Genomic DNA, 23,440 nt, shown 5'->3' on the forward strand with positions numbered 1-23,440 from the left:
TGATTTCTATGGAAGGAGGTCCAGTTTCCAGCCCCATATGAAGTCTGCACTATAATTTCTCTTCAAACTAGAGACTATGGGGTATATTTATGTAGGTGTGGACAGACATGATCCGCTATAGCATACGCTGTCAGCATTTATCATGGCACCAGCAGTTCTGGTGAACTGCTGGTGCAATATCACCCCCTGCAGATTTGCGGTCATTTGGTGGCTAGCAGGGAATGTCAATCAACCCAATCGTATTCGATCGGGCTGATTGCTGTCTGCCACCTCAGAGGTGGCGAACGAGTTAAGGAGCAGCGGTCTTAGGACCGCTGCTTCTTAACTTCCGCTTCAGTCGGAACTGAACTTCATAAATAGACCCCTATTTGCTTACCTGGCCCATAGAAAATATCAATGCTCTCAGGGAAACTGAAGATGTCAGTTTTTTAGTTTTATTTTAAACTGAAGAAATGCAAAGTTTAATGTAATTTGTAAAAGATACACATACATATACAAAGTATGATCCTATTTTTTTTAAAGTTACAGAGAAACTGTGAAAGCATAATCGGACTTTATAAAATCACAATCCTAGATACACTGCTGTATACAAGATAAAATATAATATAGAAAGTGCAAAGTTTAAAGAGTCTACACCAGCATTTTTATTATTTTAAAAAATAGATAATCCCTTAATTACCCATTCTCTAGTTTAGCATAACCAACACAGCTATATTAAAACACTTTTTTTACCTCTATGATTACCTTGTATCTATGCTTCTGCAAACTACCCCCTTATTTTAGTTCTTTTGACAGACATGCATTTTAGCCAATCAGTGCTGACTCCTAGGTAACTCCACGTGCGTGAGCACAGTATTATATATTTAACTCACATGAACTAGCACCTTCTATTGGTGAAAAACTGCCAAAATGCATTCTGATAAGAGGTGGCCTTCAAGGTCTAAGAAATTAGTATATGAACCTCCTAGGTTTAGCTTTCAACTAAGAATGTCAAATGGACAAAGCAAAATGGGTGATACAAGTAAATTGGAAAGTTGTTTAAAATTACATGCCCTATCTGAATCATGAACGCTTATTTTGGACTAGACTGTCCCTTTAAATTAAATAAAACTTTATTTGAAGTGTAAAGTAATATAAAATACAAAGTACAAATATAGCAAAACTGACATGTCATGCAGTGCTATATTGCCCTGGGCTTGACTCTCCTTCACATACAGAAATGCAGGGAACGCACCTTGGAGAAGTAAAGCAAAATTTACTTAAAAATGTATAGTTTCACAAGTAGAATCATGTAAGACATACACATGTTGTAGTTAATATCATTCCATTAGTCATTATCATTAAAAGTGAAGGTAAACTTTCACGAATGAGTGCCCGGTTTTTAAAAATAATATTAAAAACAGGGATACTTTCATTCATGAAAGTTTTCGTTTCAGTGGTTTTGTTAAAATACTTACCTTTTCTTCTTGCAAGCCGGAGCAGAGATTCCCCCGCTGCAGGTCGTCTTTTCTTAGGTCAGCAATAACAAATCCGGCTTTATCCAATCACGGCTTCCCCCCCAGAGCAAACATTGCCTGTGGCCACGCCGTGACTTGAGGAAGCTGGATTCGTCATTGCTGGCGTAAGAAGAGATGAACTGCGTGTGTGGCCTCAGGCAATGTTTGCTTTGAGGGGGAAGCCTTGATTGGATGAAGCTGGATTTGTCATTGCTGACGTAAGAAGATACTACCTGCGGCTGGGGAATCTCTGCTCCGGCTTGCAAGAAAAAAATGTAAGTATTTTAACAAAACCGCTGAAATGTAAACTTTCATGAATGAAAGTGCCCCTGTTTAAATATTATTTTTAGAAACTGGGCACTCATTCGTGAAAGTTTACCTTCACTTTAAAGGACCAGTAAATACAGAAGAGTTGCATAATCAAGAAATGCATGATAAAAAGACAAGGCAATAGAGCTTAGTCTGAACCTCAAATGAGTAGTAGATTTTTTCTGACACATTTCAAAGTTATGTCTATTTCCACTCCCCCTGTATCATGTGACAGCCATCAGCCAATCACAAATGCATATACATATACTCTGTGAATTCTTGCACATGCTCAGTAGCGGAAGGAGCTGGTGACTCAAAAAGATTAAATATAAAAAGACTGTGCACATTTTGTTACTGGAAGTATATTTGAAAGTTCTATCTGAATAATGAATGCTTAATTTTGACTTGAGTGTCCCTTTATCACTTATTTTTTTTGCAATTCCTTGCAAGAAAAATAAAACCCTGTTAGATTCTTACTTTATAAATTCATAAATGCCACTAGCTGGCTTCAGCAGAGGAGATATGATCACATGCTTTTTACCTGAGAAACCTAGGTTACAACATGGCAGCACCTATTACTTTACATAGACTAAAGCTTTATCCTGTTATTTTGTCAATATTTAAACAGAATATCATTTTCTTTGTATTCCCAGGGTAATATTTGCTTTCAAAACATATCTTTCTTGTATTTTATATTAAAGGTATATGAAACTCAAAAATGTAAAGATCTATGCAAGATATACTTTTCATCAAATGCCTTCCTATTACAAATCTCTCTCGTTTTGTCATAATTTTAAAATAAAAATTAAACTTTTCCAAACCTCCTGTGGGTCTCATTATGTAAGGCCTATCACGAGGGTCTACCTGGGTAGCAGCCGGCACCGAGGACTTCCTGATGCATATGCGTTAGTTGTGTATGGGATGTCACTCAGTACTATAACGGCTGCAAAGGCTCAGAAGAATTTTTCACTGTTGTATTATGGAAGCCTGGAAGTGGTCCTGAAGCAATTCTGCTGCATGTTTGGTGAGAATATTGTTCTCCTAAAAACTAATCACCCTTGACTAACAAGCAATCATTAAATCAAATTATATAAGAAATAACATGATTTATGTATTTCTTTCATTTACTATATACATTTATTTTTATGACATCAAGACTTTGGAACTCCGCTATTAGAACGATCACAGATTAGATTAGAACTTCACAGAGTCCATTGCACATGCGCTACAGACATTGGAGTACTGTACATACCAAAATATTGGGATACAATAAGGATTTGAGGGCTTTAAGCCCAGTGTAGAATTGCACACTAAGGGGCCGATTTATCAAGCTCTGTATGGAGCTTGATGCCCCTGTTTCTGGAAACAGAAGTTATGATGCAGCGGTCTAAAGACATCTACTCCATAACTTGTCCACCTGCTCTGAGGCCGCGGACAGAAATCAACCTGATCGAATACGTTCGGGTTGATTGATACCCCCTGCTAGAGGCAGATTGGCCTCAAATCTGCAGGGCGCGGCATTGCACCAGCAGTTCACAAGAACTGCTGGTACAATGATAAATGCCGACAGTGTATGCTCGCACTTACATAAATAGGTCCCTAAGTATGCAAATAGTAGGTTAAAATGTGACACTTTATTAAAGAAATGTATTACACAAACATAACAATAATCTAAAGTTGACTTTTAGGAAAGGGTTTATGACAGCGGATCCTCTTGTGATTCAACGTATAAAGCCCAACACTAAGTTAATAACAGAATTAAGAAAAAGGCTTCGTAGCTAAAGGGTTTGGGTAGGTGAATTATAGCGCTTTACAGATTGTATAGGGTTGACAAACATTCCAAACACTCAATACAGGCACTCCTATGCGCTCAAAGGAGACCTCCTGCCTGCAAGCTTCCTGGGGGTTACACAGCCAGCCGATTTCTGACTACAATCCCTAATAATATTATCAAACAGCACTCCACACAGGGCTTAAAGGTACATATAACAAGTTGGGATAGAGACAAAATATAATAATATGTACTTTAATTACTTTACCAGCACATTTATACTGCAGTGCCTCTCCATAACCCTTTCTTTTTGGTAGAATGCAAAAGTGAATAGGGATTATCTGCTGGAGCAAGCCTAGAAGCTGTGAACTCAGTTTAAATACAACGCCTGTGTCTAAACACTGATAAGAGGGGTGGAGTTGTCTGCTCCAGGCAGCTTAGCTATGTAATAAATTTTGCTTATTTTTGAAAATTATTTTAAAATTCCTGCCAGCAATTTTTAAACATTTGTTTATGTAAACTTTTTTAATTAATTAGCCCTTTTAGGATATGCAGAGATCTCAACCTGTTTTATGGCACTTTAATATAATTGCACTACGTATTGCACTTGGAGCATAGTCATGTATTCATTAATCTATTGCAGTACAGTTTGGTGGGCGGGGCTAAGGGGTAGTGTGTGTTTCAATATTGTGATGTACACACGGTGGCTATTAATTTGTTACTTTGCGAAAATGTAACTGCAATAGATTAATGGAGACATGACTATGCTCCAAGTGCAATACGTAGTGCAATTATATTAAGCCCTGTGTGGAGTGCTGTTTGATAATAGTATTAGGGATTGTAGTCAAAAATCGGCTGGCTGGGTAACCCCCCCACGAAGCTTGCAGGCAGGAGGTCACCTCTGAGCGCATAGGAGTGCCTGTATTGAGTGTTTGGAATTTTTGTCAACCCAATACAATCTGTAAAGCGCTATAATTCACCTACACACACCCCTTAGCTACAAAGCCTTTTTCTTAATTCTGTTTTTAACTTAGTGTTTGGCTTTATACGTTGAATCACAAGAGGATAGGCTGTGATATATACCCTTTCCTAAAACCCAACTTTAGATTATTGTTATATTTGTGTAATACATTTCTTTAATAAAGTGTCAAATTTTAACCTACTATTTGAGTACTGTACATACGTTATACAGCGGCAACAGCTGATTTTATTATTCATGAGGGAGCACTGGTTTTTATTCCTCTTAGATCTGCCCTTTTTTATGGCCTGTCTTAGATTACATCATAATGCAAAAAAAAAAATGATCTTTTAAGAAACACAAGCTTTGTTTAATTATAAAAGTATGTTCTTTTTATTACTCTTACAATGCAGAATCAATTGATATGTTTTGTTTAGCACACATTTTGTAGAGATTTATAATCCCTTAAATACAGACTTTTGTGAAAATTATGGTTTCATCACATTTAACCCCTTAGTGACCAGAGCACTTTTCCATTTGTTGACCGTTTGGGACCAAGGCTATTTTTACATTTCTGCGGTGTTTGTGTTTAGCTGTAATTTTCCTCTTACTCATTTACTGTACCCACACATATTATATACCGTTTTTCTCGCCATTAAATGGACTTTCTAAAGATACCATTATTTTCATCATATCTTATAATTTACTATTAAAAAAATTATAAAATATGAGGAAAAAATGGGAAAAAAAACAATTTTTTCAAACTTTGACACCCAAATACTGTTGCACATCTACATCCACCAAAAAACACCAATGCTAAATAGTTTCTAAATTTTGTCCTGAGTTTAGAAATACCAAATGTTTACATGTTCCTTGCTTTTTTTGCAAGTTATAGCGCACTAAATAAAAGTAGCACTTTGCTATTTCCAAACCACTTTTTTTCAAAATTAGCGCTAGTTACATTGGGACACTGATATCTGTCAGGAATCCCTGAATATCCTTTAACATGTGTATATATATATATATATATATATATATATATATATATATTTAGAAGACATCCCAAAGTATTGATCTAGGCCCATTTTGGTATATTTCATGCCACCATTTCACTGCCAAATGCGATCAAATAAAAAAAAATGTTCACTTTTTCACAAATGTTTTCACAAACTTTAGGTTTCTCACTGAAATTATTTACAAACAGCTTGTGCAATTTATTGCACAAATGGTTTTAAATGCTTCTCTGGGATCCCCTTTGTTCAGAAATAGCAGACATATATGGCTTTTACGTTGCTTTTTGGTAATTAGAAGGGCGCTAAATGCCACTGCTCACCACACGTGTATTATGCGCAGCAGTGAAGGGGTTAATTGGGGAGCATGTAGGGAGCTTGTAGGGTTAATTTTAGCTTTAGTGTAGTGTAGTAAACAACCCCAAGTATTGATCTAGGCCCATTTTGGTATATTTCATGCCACCATTTCACCGCCAAATGCGATCAAATTAAAATTTTTTTTTTAAATATTTCACAATTTTAGGTTTCTCACTGAAATTATTTACAAACAGCTTGTGCAATTATGGCACAAATTGTTGTAAATGCTTCTCTGGGATCCCCTTTGTTCAGAAATAGCAGACATATATGGCTTTGGCGTTGCTTTTTGGTAGTTAGAAGGTCGCTAAATGCCGCTGCGCATCACACGTATATTATGTCTAGCAGTGAAGGAGTTAATTAGGTAGCTTGTAGGGAGCTTGCAGGGTTAATTTTAGCTTTAGTGTAGAGATCAGCCTCCCACCTGACACATCCCACCCCCTGATCCCTCCCAAACCGCTCCCTTCCCTCCCCCACCCCACAATTGTCCCCGCCATCTTAAGTACTGGCAGAAAGTCTGCCAGTACTAAAATAAAAGTTTTTTGGGGGGTTTTAGGTTTTTTTTTTAAAAAAAAAATTCTTCTGCTGTGTAGGACCCCCCTTAGCCCCCAACCTCCCTGATCCCCCCCCAGACAGCTCTTTAACCCCCCCCCCCTCTGCCTTTATTGTGCACCATATTGGGTACTGGCAGCTGTCAGTACCCAAATATTAAATATTTTTGTAGTGTAGCTGCCCCCCCCCCCTCAACATCCAACCCCCCACCCTCTCCCAGATGCCTTGATTTGAAAATGCCACTCTCCCCAGTCCTCTCTACCACCCTCCAGATCTATAGCATATTGATGCTGTTTGCATTGATCTCACGTGCACGCGCGTGCACGGCTCTCGTGCACGCGTCCGTGCACGCGTGCGCACCCGCACAAGATCCCTCCCCCCTCCTCCACCAATAACTGCCCACCCGCCTCCCTGGATGAGCTCCCACCCACCAACGGTAATGGTTATCGATAGCCGATGCAGAGAGGGCCACAGAGTGGCTCTCTCTGCATCGGATGGCTAAAAACAGTTATTGCAGGATGCCTCAATATTGAGGCATCACTGCAATAACATGAAAGCAGCTGGAAGCTATCAGGATCGCTTCCACTGCTTTCAAAGACCAACGACGTATGGGGTACGTCCTTGGTCATTAACTGCATTTTTTTGCAGGACGTACCCCATACGTCATTGGTTGTTAAGGGGTTAAAGGGACAGTAAAGTAGAAAAAAAAAACTTTCATGATTTAAATAGGGCATGTAATTTTAAACAACTTTCCAATTTACTTCTATTACCAATTTTGCTTTGTTCTCTTGGTATTCTTAGTTGAAAGCTAAATCTAGGAGGTTCATATGCTAATTTCTTAGACCTTGAAGACTGCCTCTAATCTGAAAGCATTTTGACAGTTTTTCACCACTAGAGGGCGTTAGTTCATGTGTTTCATATAGATAACATTGAGCTCAGGCACGTGAAGCTCCTAGGAGTCAGCTCTGGTTTGCTAAAAATGCAAGTCTGTCAAAAGAACTGAAATAAGGGGGCAGTTTGCAGAGGCATAGATACAAGGTAATCACAGAGGTAAAAAGTATATTATTATAACTGTGTTAGTTATGCAAAATCGGGGAATGGGTAATAAAGGGATTATCTGCCTTTTTAAACAACAAAAATTCTGGTGTTTACTGTTCCTTTAAGAGAAAGGAATCTACACCAGAGTGCATAGTTCACAACTCGATAATTAAAGGACTATTAAATACAGTAGAGTTGCATAATAAAAAAATAAATGAAAATGGAATAACATTTAACAATGAATTTCAAATAAGCAGATGTCCTTACATTTTCCCATCTCCCTGTACCATGTGATAGCCATCAGCCAATCACAGATTTATATATGTATAAACTGTGATTTCTTGCACACGATCAGTAGGAGTAGCTGGCGACTATTAATATGTTTATATAAAAAGATTGTTCACAATTTCATAAAGGAAGTCAATTGAAATTTTTTTTTTTTTTTAATTGCATGATCTAATTGAGTCATAATGGTTTAGTTTTGACTTTAGTTGCCCTTTAAACAGTGCTCACTTTTCCTTTTGTTCCCTCTTTTTCCTTGGAATGATAATTAAAGGGACATAAAACAAGTTGGGATAGAGACAACATATAATAATATATACTTGAATTACTTTACCTGCAATTTTATAATGCAGTGCCTCGCCATTAATCCTTTCTTTTCAGTTTCTAAATTGTAAAGCTCTAACTCCCGCACACAGTTCCTTCTATGGTTGTATCTATATCTATTGTTATTTTAGTAGATTGCAAAAGTGAATAGGGATTATCGGCTGGAGCATGACTAGAAGCTGTGAACTTATTCTTTGTTCAGCAAGGTACCAAAATTAGTTTTTAATGTTTCTACTGAATGTGCACATTTTACATTGTATACCTGCATATGTCTGTACGCTTTATATAACAGTCTAGAACACATATACTGCATTTAGAATCACAGGAAAATAACATTTTATTATAGAGATTTAAAGTATTCAAAATATGCTCTAGGAATGAAGCAACAAGTCTGACTGAAAAACTTCAAAGTCATGCATGTGCTTCAGGATAAGATTTCTAAACTTTATATCACAAATTATTGGTACTAGAAACCTGCCATTTCTCATTTACTTTGATGGAACTCACTAAAATGATCTGATTTGGAATAGTTCTGATGTATAGTAGGTTTACTCATATGCTTGTAGTTGGAATACAAAGATTACTGTATGTCCTTTGCTGCTTTTAGAAAGTATAAGTGTAATATTCAGAGGGAAAAAAAACGTGTTTAATTTAAACATTTTTATTTAATAGAAAAAAAAAATTCTAAAGTGCATACAATTTTTTTCCATAAAATTGTCATAAAAATGCAAAACTAAGCAGTTTAATAATTGAAACCATATTTACTTCAGTGTGACTGATCTGTAAGGAGTGGGTGAGAAGAATACAGAAGGGATGTAGGAGAAGAGAATGCTGTCATTTGTAGAAATGATTATAATCAAGGCAAAAAAATATGTACTTTGTTACAAACAAACTTCAATAGATACATTATACATGGCTTATGCTAAACCACTGCCATAAACCTACATATACACAAAACCCCAAAATATATACATTGGATTCTACTAGAGATGACCGGAAAGATTATGTTACTGTTCCAGAACATCAGCTGGTGGTTGCATATATTAGTCACTCTGAGTTGCAAATGGGTGGAGGTAGAGGAGTCATGTGAGATCATAGTCAGCTGTTTCCATATTATACAACCATGTAGCCTTAGTTAAAGTGCTGCAAAATCCTTCCATAATTCATACACAATTAGTGTACAATTTGAGGAGTCATTACAGTGCTGCTTTATGGCCACTGGGTATTTGGTTGGACAACTCTGCTTTAAGCCATAATTATACTTTATCATATAACAAGGATGCATACTGCTTGTCTAGTATCCTGCTCATAATAACAAACAAAAAAACACCTACTATTTCCTTATGTCTCTAACCTGAATTATCATTCTAGACTTTACTTTATTTCTCCTTTGTATTTTTACACACTTACTTTAATTTCACTAGTTTAGTGTTCATAAAGCCAATATAAAACATTTTTCTTTTTTTACCAATTTATTTTGTAACTACTCTCTAATGCCACACATGGATTGATATTACACATTCTATTGCATTGCTGTCTCTTTTCTTGGCTTCTCTGTCTATCATTACTCATTAGCATTTTAGAGATATCATAGATCATTTTTAATGCCTAAAATTATAATAGTGGCAATTTTTATGGGGTCGCAATGATCTCACAGTTTCATCCCCTACTGTATTATCCTAAATAGGTAGCCTTATATAATTTAAGGAATTTAATCTCAGATGCAAAAATGGTAGAAATTAGTCATCCAGACACACACTGAGTATTAGCGTTGTAAAGTAGAAAGGCTTTATTTTCCTCCTTCAGCCAAGGCAAGAGATGGTTTTGTTATGTGCCTCTTCAAATAAATCTTTAACATAAACAGTGTCCCCATTCTGAGAAACATAACTGTCTTCAAATGCTTCATCCTTCATAGAGCTCCAAGCACTTGTCTTGTATATGTAGTTATCTCCATTTTGTTTTAGTGGAACATTGCTAGCCCAGTTTTCTAAGATAAAAGTCTTCACATTAATATCACCAATAATTCCCCTGTATTGTAAATGATCAATGCCTGTCACATAAACATCTATTTTAATTATGTCACTACAAAACGTTCCCTTTATCCAGTGATTCACTCTAGTTTACAAAATGTCTTGTATTGTATCTGTAGTGACAGAGGTCTGAAACGATATAGTTCTTCAACCTAGCCCCTATGTCCTATCTCCATGTCAGTCCCTTAATGACGGAGAGAAATTTGGACCCTGCAGAATCTCCTCAAGAGAAATCTCTTTCTGGTCAGCAGAAAGTGTGTATCACAAATACATTGTTTAGGGTTTCTTCATTTCCCACTCCTGGAACAACAATAAAATGAAATAATTATATTTAGTATTATAATGTGCAAACCATTGTCTCAATTCATTGTGTTAGGCCTTATACAGTATGTAAGCTGTATTAAACAATAACCGTCCTCATGGATTGATTAGCTTATGAAAATGTTGATTTAGAGGGAACGAAACACATAGGAGGGTTAAATGTTATTGTCAATGTAATTAATATTTAGGGCTCGATTATTTAAAGCTCCCTGCTCAAGTCAGATGATCTAAGAAGTGATGTCTGTATGAGGTGTCCCTCAAAGAATTTTATAAACACATATTCTACCTTGAGAGAAGTTTATCTCACTATGCAGGGTTATGTATGTGAGAGACTCCTGTATTACCTTATAAGCTTTAAAAAACAATAAAATCACACAATATGATGAGTGATTACTCTCCATGGAAGTAAGTTTTTATTGGGCACCAAGACAGGATGAGGTGGTGACAAATGGAGAGTTAAAGGGACAGTTTACTCAAAAATTTTCTCCCCTTTAATTTGTTCCCAATGATCCACTTTACTTTCTGGAGTGTATTAAATTGTTTACAAGTAGCTCCTTTACCCTTATATTGGCATTTGAAATTGTTGATTTAGCATGTGGTATCCCCACCTATTCTGAAAGTTTGTGGCCGCGCGTACCAGCTATAGATAAGCTTTGTAAACACAGCCAGCAGAAGAAATTACACTCCCAGTGCGATATAGCAGAGATAAGGTAATAAAATGTTGATTTTCCATTGTTCTCTCAAAGTACTGGTGATTGTTTTAAGGACAGATATAAGATAAAGAAGCCGGTGTATGTACACAATGGGATACAGTAATGAAATCTGATTATACCTACAAGCTCAACCCATTTTATTAGGTTGTGGCTTCAAAACACAAAATCAGAGCTTTAATATACACAGATAAGCCTTAAAAAGCTAATTTTCATACATTTTTTACTCTGCAGTTGGTAAAAAAAGCAATTGTAAACACATTAAGGGAAAAACTATTTTACAGTATACTGTCCCTTTAACAATGAGGGGAAGAATGGATACAAAAGATAGTTAGAGAAATGAAAACCCACAGGGGCTTTAGGTGGTGGATAAACAGAAGGGTGAGGAAGTCAGAGAAAAGTGAAAATGGAACAAACAATGACATGAGAATAGGATGACACAGCTGTAAACATTCTCTCACCATCATCATAAACATGGAGGAAATATTTAATAAGAAAACAGGTATGAATGACAGTAATTTATTGTAAGATTAAATTGTTAGTTCCTCTCTAAATACCTTGGCTTTCTGCAACACTCTGCCTTTGCCTGCCGAAACCACAATGGATGGAGGTCTGCGCCTCAGCTCTGCTGCACTGTTCACAGGCAAGGGTCGGTCAGGTGCACTGGATTCTGGGTGATTGTTGGGGGGCTACAAGTAAGAAGACATTAAAATTATAATACATAGTAAAATTTGCTTAAATGTTAAAGGGACACTGAACCCATTTTTTTTCTTTTGTGATTCAGAAAGAGCATGCAATTTTAAGCAACTTTCTAATTTACTCCTATTAACAATTTTTCTTCGTTCTCTTGCTATCTTTATTTGAAAAAGAAGGCATCCAAGCTAAGGAGCCAGACAGTTTTTGGTTCAAACTTGGACAGCACTTGTTTATTGCTGCTGTCCAATCAGCAAGGACCACCCAGGTTGTTCACCAAAAATGGGCCGGCATCTAAACTTAAATTATTGCTTTTCAAATAAAGATACCAAGAGAATGAAGAACATGTTATAATAGGAGTACATTAGAAAGTTTCTTAAAATGTCATGCTCTATCTGAATCACAAGAAAAAAAATATGTATGTAATATCCTTTTTTATAGTTATGGCATCACAGAATAATTAGAGGACATCACTGCAACACTATACTAAAGTGATATTATATATATATATATATATATATATATATATATATATATAAAAGCATTTGTGCTTCATATACTATACATTGAAAAATATTGCATTCATTCTTTAAATTAATTCCAGTGTTATGAACCATTTGCCGTATAAATAATTAAGAATATTACAAGTTATGACACAGGTATAGAGCTAACTCAGCTACAGATAAAACAATTCAAATGCTTATGGAAACAGTGCACAGGAGACAAACCCTTTTACAAGAAATCAGCCATGAAGTAAACCAAGTAATCATTACTTAAATGCAGAGCAAAATTTGATAACTAAGGGCTAAAAGTATACAGTATTCATTTTCTCTTGAGATATCGGCACCAAAACAATGCCAAGTTGATTAGAGATGCAGACACTAATCTCACCACTGTGGAAGTTGAATTGTATTTATATTATATGTAATTCACTAAAGCTAAGCAACAGTCATCTTGTTTAGTTATAAATTGTTTAGCTAATCACATACAGTATGTTTATTTAAAACACCATTGTTAGTGTAACAAGACCTACAATAGTGTTCTTTCCTTACAAAACGTGTTTAACATGAATACAAAGGATGGCAATAATGGTATCAGATAAACCCCTTTCAGCTGGTATTAGGGAGATGATAAAAAGAACCTCTTAAAGGACCAGTCAATACAATAGATTTACATAATCGACAAATTAATGATAACAAGACAATGCAATAGCACTTAGGGGCCGATTTAAAAAGGGCAGAATAGCCCTGAATTTAACTGTTTCTGCGTAAGCCTTCAGGCTCCCCAGAAACAGGGGTTAAGAAGCAGCGGTCTTAAGACCACTGCTCATTAACTCATCCGCCAGCTATGAGGCGGCGGACAGCAATCCGCCCAATCGTATACGATCGGGTTGATTGACACTCCCTGCTAGCGGCTGATTGGCCGCAAATCTGCAGGGGGTGGCATTGCACAAGCGGTTCACCAGAACTGCTTGTGCAATGTTAAATGCAGACAGCGTATTCTGATGGCATTTAATGATGCAAGGCAGATATGATTCGCTATAGCGAATCATGTCCGCCCCGGGTATGATAAATCTACCCCTTAGTCTGAACTTCAAATGAATAGTAGACCAATTTCTAAGTTATGTCTATTTCCACTCCCCCTGTACCATGTGATAGCAATCAGCCAATCACAAATGCATATACGTATAGTCGGTAAATTCTTGCACATGTTCAGTAGAAGCTGGTGACTCAAAAAGTGTAAATATAAAAATTCTGTGCACGTTTTGTTAATGGAAGTAAATTGGAAAGTTGTTTAAAATTGCATGCTCTGACTAATAAAAGTTTAATTTTGACTTGAGTGTCCCTTTTACAGATATTTATATTAGACCTGTTTATGACGTAAACTTGTAAAATCAGAAAAAAAGAAAAGTGCGTGTATTACTAATTACAGTCCCTAAAACTTTTAGTTGAGTTCTCCCGTTTATAATAAATATGGCAGAGTTAAAGAAACACCTGCTGGACTTTAATACTAAATAAAAAAAATAAAATAAATAGAAATCCTAAAATTTAAATGGACATTGTATTTCTTGTCAACTTGCAGAGGTTTGTCCTGGCAGAGCTGTAGGAGATTTTATTATCAGCCAGTGAGCATTAGTAAGCAATATCTGCTTATTTAGCTATTACTTAAATTTAAAAAGCTATTTAAAGGGACATTAAACTGCTGGACACAACTTAAATGGAATGGTTACTACATGCTATTGTTTATCTGGGTCTGCAGTTCTCTTTAGAGAAAGTCTTATTTTCACACAGGGTCTCACTTATTCTTGGTGAATATTCACAGATCAGTCATGTTTCTGTCTCTTTTGTACAGCTGTATTGTACGCTTTGGGTTAGCACACACAATACAGTGTAGGAGATTACATTATTGCAGTCTTTATACACAGTTTATATCATGGTACAAAGCTCTAAGATCACACAGTAATTTTATGTTGTATATAAGAAAGCCACATGAATATACAGCAATACAGCTGCTGTGAAAATGTAAAGATCCCACTGTCTTATTCCTGCTAACCCAAAGTGTACAATACAGCTGTCAAAAAGCTGTCAGTGTCAACAATCTGTGATGAGTGTAAGAATATGTGTGCGCCGATCGCACTTCCGGTAGGAGGCGCATGGTGAGAAGCTGTGAGGAGTGAGGAGGCTCGCTGTGTGAAACCACCCGCCGACATTGCACTGGTAAACGTGCAGAGCATTTGTTACTCCTTGGATGCGGAGGTACACCGCAACCCAGAGGCCTGAACGGTGGAGCTTGGCTGCCGTTACTGCTCAAGAAGTGCCCACAAAGCCTTTTGACCGCCTGGCTACGGTCACGCTGGTAGATCAGCACAGGAGGAGGCGGAGACCATAACCTTGCCACTCGAGACCTGAGTTCAGCACGGCTGTTGCAGATTGAGACGGACCCCCAGTCGTGAGGTGGGGAAACACTTGGAAGCCCTTACTGTTAGAGCCGAAGCAACGCCGACGAACTGCGCAACTCCAGACCCCCCCGCCTGGTTGGGGGAGAGCGACGGAGTCACTCTAACTCACCTGCCTGCTCGGACCAGTCACACACGGTCTGACTAGATTGAATCCTACAACTTAAAGTCCCAGAGATCGACTGGGTGAAGGTAAGAAGAGAAAGATAAGAAGAGGAGGTTGCTTAGTGCATATTATAACTTCTTGCAAGTTTCATAAGCCCATAGTTATCATAAAGCAAAACACTAACAGCTCACACATATAGCTGGGCTATCGCTAAAAACCTACAAAGGTGGAATATAGTGGTCACAAGAATATAATAACTGTAATTGCATGTTTGTGGCACTACTGCTCATAAAGGTTTTATACGTACTACCTCAGACACTTGATACTAGAAGGTGGATTACTCTATACCAAGGAATCTGCTGGATCTGGCCGGGTAACCGCAGATCGGATATACCTGAGAATCACTTAGGATCATTATAAGCTTCGTGGCTCCTAGCGGAAGCTGTGAAAAGGATAAGGCAGCTGACTTTCCCTAGTGAGAGTCCTATATTATTGCTGGTTACCACACATATCTGCTGGAGTCATATTTTTTGTCAACCTTTTTGTTTAGGGGCGATACTAGCCACATAAACAGACTATATAACAACTATCTCAACTCAGAAAACGCCCTCTTAATCAAGGGTACTGTGCATAACATATCTGTTAGAAATGTGTACTTGAAATGTGATGAATATTACTGTCATGTGGACCATATCTCGATTCAATATTGCAATGTATAAAGTATATAGATAAAGTTTCTCAAGAATTTTCTTTAGGTACCTCCCACAACAAACGAAGCGTGCATGATATATGGTTATATATGGGTAACAAATGAGAGGGGAAATTTTTTTTTTTTTTCTCTCCTCTTCCTTCACTGCATATTTTTCCTCACCAACAGTAACTGACCTTACTAATTGTTATTATAAATATCGCATAGTATAACTCTTGTGGGGCGGTGACTCTATGACTAAAGTGCATAGGCTAACCGTGACTTAATTCATATGGAGCTTGGTTTACAGTAGTAATTGCAATGTGATCTTGCAAAACTATACTTGGTTACTAAGTGAACGTTGCCCTTTTAAAACGCACATCTGATTATTAATAGAGAACAATTGCATTGTTAATATCACCTATACTAGTGGAACAACTGGACATCTCTCACTATAAATATTAGGCACTATTGGAAGGCAGCATATAATGTTTAGCCAGAGTTTAAATGTTAATTGCGATACTACTTTTAGGACCCCTGAATAATATTTGATGACACAAGTAACTAATATCTCAGAATCATATAGGAAGGTATTCCTTTTTGGAGAGAGAGCCTATCAGGCAAGCAACACAGGATAACACTTTCTGGGCTAAACAGTGGTACAGGCAGTTCTAGGAATTCTAGTTAGGAACATCAACAGGGACTGCCCATTACATATTCTTTCCCTCTTTCCCTCTTTCTTTTCTGGCAATTGCATTATTCACTATCACCAGGGGTTTATCCCCAATACTAGATTTAAACAGTACCCCGCTTCCCTGCACTTCCTAGCGCACTCATTCCACGCACTTGCCCCCCCTTACTCACTTCCTTCCCACCTTCACTTGTCCCTTTTTTTTTTTTTTTTTCACTCCCCTCCCTCACCACTTTTGGCACATGTCGATAAAGTAATATATGTGCACGCAATGCCAGCCAAGACGAAGGACAGTAGGAAACCTAGGAGCAGCCTAGAACCCAATTTTGAACCAAGACCAGATACAAGTAGCTTAAACATAAACAAAACAGACATCGAGGAAATATCCAAACAGGTAGCCCACTTGCTACTTCCACAGTTTGAATTTATCAAACTGGAGATTTCCACGTTGTCTTCTGAAATGAAAAACTTCACTACAAGATTAGCAGATGCTGAAATCAGAATATCAGATGTGGAAGACTCCACATATAAATTAGAACAACTCGGTCAACAGCACAACACTCAAATTAAGGAGTTAACTGAAAAACTGGAAGATCTTGAGGATAGATCACGCAGAAATAATCTAAAAATAATTGGTTTGCCAGAAAGTCCCATGTACCAGGACCTTATTCACTTTGCAGCAATAAAATTACCACAACTCTTGGGGCTTAACCAACAAACACAGCCAATACAGGTAGAGAGAGCCCATTGGATGGGAAGTCTTAGACAACTAGAGGAAGGTAGCACACAGAAGCGCCCTATCATGGTGAAATACCTAAACTTCCATGATAAAACCAACATATTAAGGGCCTACAGAAAAATTCAAAACGTAGAAATAGACCAGAACAGAATTTTATTATTTCAGGACTATTCACTGCAGACATCTATCAAACGGAGGGCAATGACCCCATATTGTACCACACTAATAAACCAAGGCCTCTCGGCCAGGCTAATTTACCCTGCTAAAATTAAGCTTTTCAGTAACAATGAAACAATCATGTTAAACACACCTACAGAGGCCAAGGCCTACTTAGACCAACATAGGCAGGATAATAGTTAAAAGGTGGGGGAAAAGAGGCAGGAGTGAATCACGCAAATCACAAATATGCTTATACATTTAGACCTTCGTATGAATAAGGGGAATAGGAAGTTAAGATTCCTATACAAGATTTCTCCTCACAAGCAAGCTCACATAGCTAGATATGACGTGGGGGAGAGACTAGGAGGAAAGGGTTTTTTTTTTTTTTTTTTCTTCTCTCACGATGCCTATAGACAATGACACAAGTAGATTAAAATGACTTTAAAGGTCATGTCATGGAACGTGGGCGGTATCACAAACCCAATCAAACGCAAAAGAATCTTAACACATATAAATAAATACAGAGCAGATATTAACTTACTACAAGAAACACATTTATCCGAACAAGAACACAAAAAATTAAAAGTTAATTGGGTCCAGGAGATTATATCTACTCCATGTGCATCACGAAAACGTGGAGTGGCTATATTAATCCGGAAAAATTTGGATTATGAAATTATTTCTCAGGAGTTAGACTCCGGGAAACGATATATCATTATGAGAATAAAAATTGCTTCAATCGTTTATACGATATGCAATGTATATGGCCCCAATAATTATGATGAGTTATTCTGGGTAAAATTGAAGGCCAAATTGTTCAATTATATGGACACTATCATGATAGTGGCAGGGGACTTCAATCTTGCTGCAACCAACATAGATCGTCTGAACACTAACAATACAAAGCCAATCAGAATTCCCCAAAAAATATCTAGAATATTACAATCTTTCTGCAATACACTCCAATTACAAAATATCTGGCGTCACAAGAACCCCAATACAAGAGCATACACATGTGAAGCTAAACATCATAAAACATTCTCACGAATTGATTTCTTTTTGAGTTCAGATAGGGTGCTCGGGAACTGCACGAAAGCGCAGATAGGTGACATTATCATTTCTGATCACGCCCCCATACTTTTAGAAATTAAGCCTTTCAACACCTCTTTTGAACCCGCTGGAGGATATACTTTTCCTCGCTATCTATCTAGTAATAAGGAGTTTCAAAAACACATTCATGCGGTGTGGCGAGATTATAAGTTACAGAACAGCTCATATAACCATAAGTCGGAAACTTACTGGGAAACAGCTAAAGCAGTAATAAGGGGTGAGATTAAAAAATATACATGCAGGATCAGGGCCAAAACACGCTTAAGAGAGAGAGAGTGATCAAATTATCTTAGAAACACCTATAATTTGTATATTACCGAACCTAACCAGTCGCACTGGCAGAAATACTGTAAAGCCAAACTAGAATGGGATACAGCATCACTTCAGAAAGCTATGACACAAGAAAGCCAACAAAGGGCTAAGTTTTACAGATTCGGTAGCAAAGTTGGGAAATTATTGGCAAACTGTGTTAGGATACATCAAGCACACAAACCTATAAAAGCTATTAAGATTGGGGGGAAAAGATTAACTGAGTCAGAGGATATCAAGACCGGGTTCCATGAATTTTTTAAGAGACTATACAATGACTCAAATATAGACATTCAGAACAAAGAGAAGTTTTGGGGAAAAATCCAGGTCCCAGTTCTACCCCGACAAGATGCAGAAAAGCTTAATCAAATCATAACTAACGCCGAAGTAATACAAGCCATAGACAGACTTAGATTGGGTAAGGCTGCAGGCCCTGATTTACTCCCGGCTGAAATGTATAAAATACTGAGAGATGAGGTCGCAACAGCATTAACGAATCTGTTTAATGATTATCTAGGCAAGGGCAAGACACCTTCTAAATACTTCACTGCATCAAAAATTATATTAATCCCAAAAAAGGGAAAAGACCCAGAAATAGCTGATTCATACCGCCCCATATCACTCCTAAATGTTGATTATAAAATATTCACCGCAATTCTGGCACATAGGTTAAAACCCATTCTTGAATCCCTAATACATGTGGACCAGGTCGGCTTTATGGCACAGCGGAACTCAATGGCCAGTACTAGGAAAATTTTTTTGCTAATTGACTTCCTGCATGCTAATAAAACCCATCAACAGGCCGACCCAGCTATTCTCTCTCTCGATGCCCAAAATGCATTTGATTCGATTACCTGGGATCATTTATTTTACACCATGAAACAATTCGGGTTTATAGGGAACTTCCCAACTTGTATTAGGGCATTATATTCAAATGCATCATCAATGTTATTGGTAAACGGCTCACTCACAGATTCTTTTGATATCAAGACGGGTACCCATCAAGGGTGTCCAATCTCACCATTATTATTCAATCTGGCATTAGAACCTCTAGCACTAAAGCTAAAAACTCAACTAGAAGGGCTTAGCATAGGTGATAAATCTTTTAAAATACTGCTTTACGCAGACGATGTACTAATCTTTCTTAACGATCCGCAAGCCGAGATTCCCCATATATTGAAGACTATTGAAGTGTTTGGTTCATTCTCAGGCTACAAAATTAATATTAACAAGTCTGACCTACTTTGGCTAAACCCAAATCCGCAAACAAACTATACGCCTCCATTTAATGTAGCAGAGCACTACATTACATATCTTGGTATCAGAATCAGTAGAAATCCAATAGAATGGTACGAACTGAATTTCGCCCCACTTCTAAACAAAATTGAAGCCGACCTGCTGAACTGGACGAAAATACCCCTCTCACTAATGGCTAAAATTAACCTAGTCAAGATGACTATACTACCAAAACTATTATATACCATGCAAAATTCACCTCTTATATTAGCAAAAAAAGATATCAAGCTTCTGGACAAACGATTCAGGACCTTTCTATGGGGCATGGGTAAGAGCAGGATCGCACTTGACAAATTGGCTCATCTTAGACAATACGGTGGACTATCATTCCCCATATTCGCACTCTACAATAATATCTGTTTGGCTAAGGTCGCCATGGATTGGATCACGGAAAGATCTTATATCGCTTCACTTGAAGTTGAACAAAAACTAGTCTTTCCCTATTCATTAACTGCTCTATTACATTGTCCCATTAAGGCACTCCCAGCTAAGCTCAAGACTAAATGCACCATAGTAAATGTCATTAAAGCATGGCAACACATTCGTTTATGCATGAAAGACAATCCCCAAATTTCGGAGCTAGTGCCTATCATTAAGAACCCGTGCTTTAGTCCTGGATTAAGTAATAGAGTATTTAATAGATGGGCGACACAAGGTCTTACTCACTTAATTCATCTTCGTGACACTGAGAACACGAACATACACACTTTTTTGTTTTTCCCAAATCTAAGTTCCAACTCGTGAATAGAGATTTTTATGCGTATTTGCAAGTGCGACACTGGTACAATGAAGTAGTTCAAAATCAAACTGGATACTGGCTTCATCCTGGTATAAGAATGGGCCTATCCTTATATAAAGCAGGAAAGCATTCCATCAGCTATTGGTATAGAATGATATTAACACAGAAAGGTGAAGCCAATCTTGTAAGAATTCAGGCTAAATGGCTATGCGATATTCCTACAATAGATATTGAACAGTTGAAACATAGTATAACAGTGGCGGAACGTGCTACCCTATCGGCGACCTGGCGCGAATCACAATTTAAAATTTTAAATCGTTTGTACATAGCTCCTGCAGATATAAATAAATGGTACGACCAAACGCTAAAACTATGCCCAAGATGTAGATCCGTGACGGCCGACCTGGTCCACATGTTTTGGTCATGCCCAAAAATCTTGCAATTCTGGAAACGGATACAGTTTTGGTTGAATCAACTGTTTCATGCACAAATTACCCTATCACAAGCCAATATATTCTTTCTAACAAACACTACTCACGATATGCGCAATAACAGCTTCATCAATACTGTAATATTGGGCGCCAGATATCTTATATTAAAAAATTGGCAAGCAATTCGTCCACCAACACTTAACAATCTTAGGCCTAGATTTAGAGTTCGGCGGTAGCCGTCAAAACCAGCGTTAGAGGCTCCTAACGCTGGTTTTGGCCGCCCGCTGGTATTTGGAGTCAGTGATTAAAGGGTCTAACGCTCACTTTACAGCCGCGACTTTTCCATACCGCAGATCCCCCTACGCCATTTGCGTAGCCTATCTTTTCAATGGGATCTTCCTAACGCCGGTATTTAGAGTCGTTTCTGCAGTGAGCGTTAGAGCTCTAACGACAAGATTCCAGCCGCCTGAAAATAGCAGGAGTTAAGAGCTTTCTGGCTAACACCGGTTTATAAAGCTCTTAGTGTACTTTAGGGTACAGTAGTTAACACCCATAAACTACCTATGTACCCCTAAACCGAGGTCCCCCCACATCGCCGCCACTCGATTAAAATTTTTAACCCCTAATCTGCCGACCGCCACCTACGTTATACTTATGTACCCCTAATCTGCTGCCCCTAACACCGCCGACCCCTGTATTATATCTATTAACCCCTAACTTGCCCCCCACAACGTCGCCGCAAGCTACTTAAAAAAATTAACCCCTAATCTTCCGACCGCAAATCGCCGCCACCTACGTTATCCCTATGTACCCCTAATCTGCTACCCCTAACATCGCCGACCCCTATGTTATATTTATTAACCCCTAATCTGCCCCCCTCAACGTCGCCGACACCTACCTACACTTATTAACCCCTAATCTGCCGAGCGGACCTGAGCGCTACTATAATAAAGTTATTAACCCCTAATCCGCCTCACTAACCCTATCATAAATAGTATTAACCCCTAATCTGCCCTCCCTAACATCGCCGACACCTACCTTCAATTATTAACCCCTAATCTGCCGACCGGAGCTCACCGCTATTCTAATAAATGTATTAACCCCTAAAGCTAAGTCTAACCCTAACACTAACACCCCCCTAAGTTAAATATAATTTTTATCTAACGAAATAAATTAACTCTTATTAAATAAATAATTCCTATTTAAAGCTAAATACTTACCTGTAAAATACATCCTAATATAGCTACAATATAAATTATAATTATATTATAGCTATTTTAGGATTAATATTTATTTTACAGGCAACTTTGTAATTATTTTAACCAGGTACAATAGCTATTAAATAGTTAAGAACTATTTAATAGTTACCTAGTTAAAATAATAACAAATTTACCTGTAAAATAAATCCTAACCTAAGATATAATTAAACCTAACACTACCCTATCAATAAAATAATTAAATAAACTACCTACAATTACCTACAATTAACCTAACACTACACTATCAATAAATTAATTAAACACAATTGCTACAAATAAATAAAATTAAATAAACTATCTAAAGTACAAAAAATAAAAAAGAACTAAGTTACAGAAAATAATAAAATATTTACAAACATAAGAAAAATATTACAACAATTTTAAACTAATTACACCTACTCTAAGCCCCCTAATAAAATAACAAAGACCCCCAAAATAAAAAATTCCCTACCCTATTCTAAAATACAAATATTACAAGCTCTTTTACCTTACCAGCCCTGAACAGGGCCCTTTGCGGGGCATGCCCCAAGAATTTCAGCTCTTTTGCCTGTAAAAAAAAACATACAATACCCCCCCCCAACATTACAACCCACCACCCACATACCCCTAATCTAACCCAAACCCCCCTTAAATAAACCTAACACTACCCCCCTGATGATCTTCCTACCTTGTCTTCACCATGCCAGGTTCACCGATCCGTCCTGGCTCCAAGATCTTCATCCAACCCAAGCGGGGGCTAGACATCCACTGAAGAAGTCCAGAAGAGGGTCCAAAGTCTTCCTCCTATCCGGCAAGAAGAGGACATCCGGACCGGCAAACATCTTCTCCAAGCGGCATCTTCTATCTTCTTCCATCCGATGACGACCGGCTCCATCTTGAAGACCTCCAGCGCGGATCCATCCTCTTCTTCCGACGACTAGACGACGAATGACGGTTCCTTTAAGGGACGTCATCCAAGATGGCGTCCCTCGAATTCCGATTGGATGATAGGATTTTATCAGCCAATCGGAATTAAGGTAGGAATTTTCTGATTGGCTGATGGAATCAGCCAATCAGAATATAGTTCAATCCGATTGGCTGATCCAATCAGCCAATCAGATTGAGCTCGC

At 37.7% G+C, this 23,440-nt stretch overlaps 1 protein-coding gene across 1 annotated transcript in view; it reads right to left on the bottom strand.

The window, feature by feature from the left end:
- Positions 1-8,739: 8,739 nt before the first annotated feature.
- Positions 8,740-23,440, bottom strand: part of AFAP1L1 (actin filament associated protein 1 like 1) — a 158,560-nt gene continuing 143,859 nt past the window's right edge. Inside the window, exons 17-18 of the mRNA XM_053717107.1 lie at positions 11,713-11,844; positions 8,740-10,424 (exon numbers count right to left, since the gene is read on the bottom strand). Of these exons, the coding sequence (XP_053573082.1) occupies positions 10,401-10,424; positions 11,713-11,844 (156 nt within the window). The 3' untranslated portion in view covers positions 8,740-10,400. The remainder of the gene's footprint in view (positions 10,425-11,712; positions 11,845-23,440) is intronic.

This window comes from Bombina bombina, chromosome 6 (genome assembly GCF_027579735.1).
Source record: "Bombina bombina isolate aBomBom1 chromosome 6, aBomBom1.pri, whole genome shotgun sequence".
Classification (NCBI taxonomy): Eukaryota; Metazoa; Chordata; class Amphibia; order Anura; family Bombinatoridae; genus Bombina; species Bombina bombina.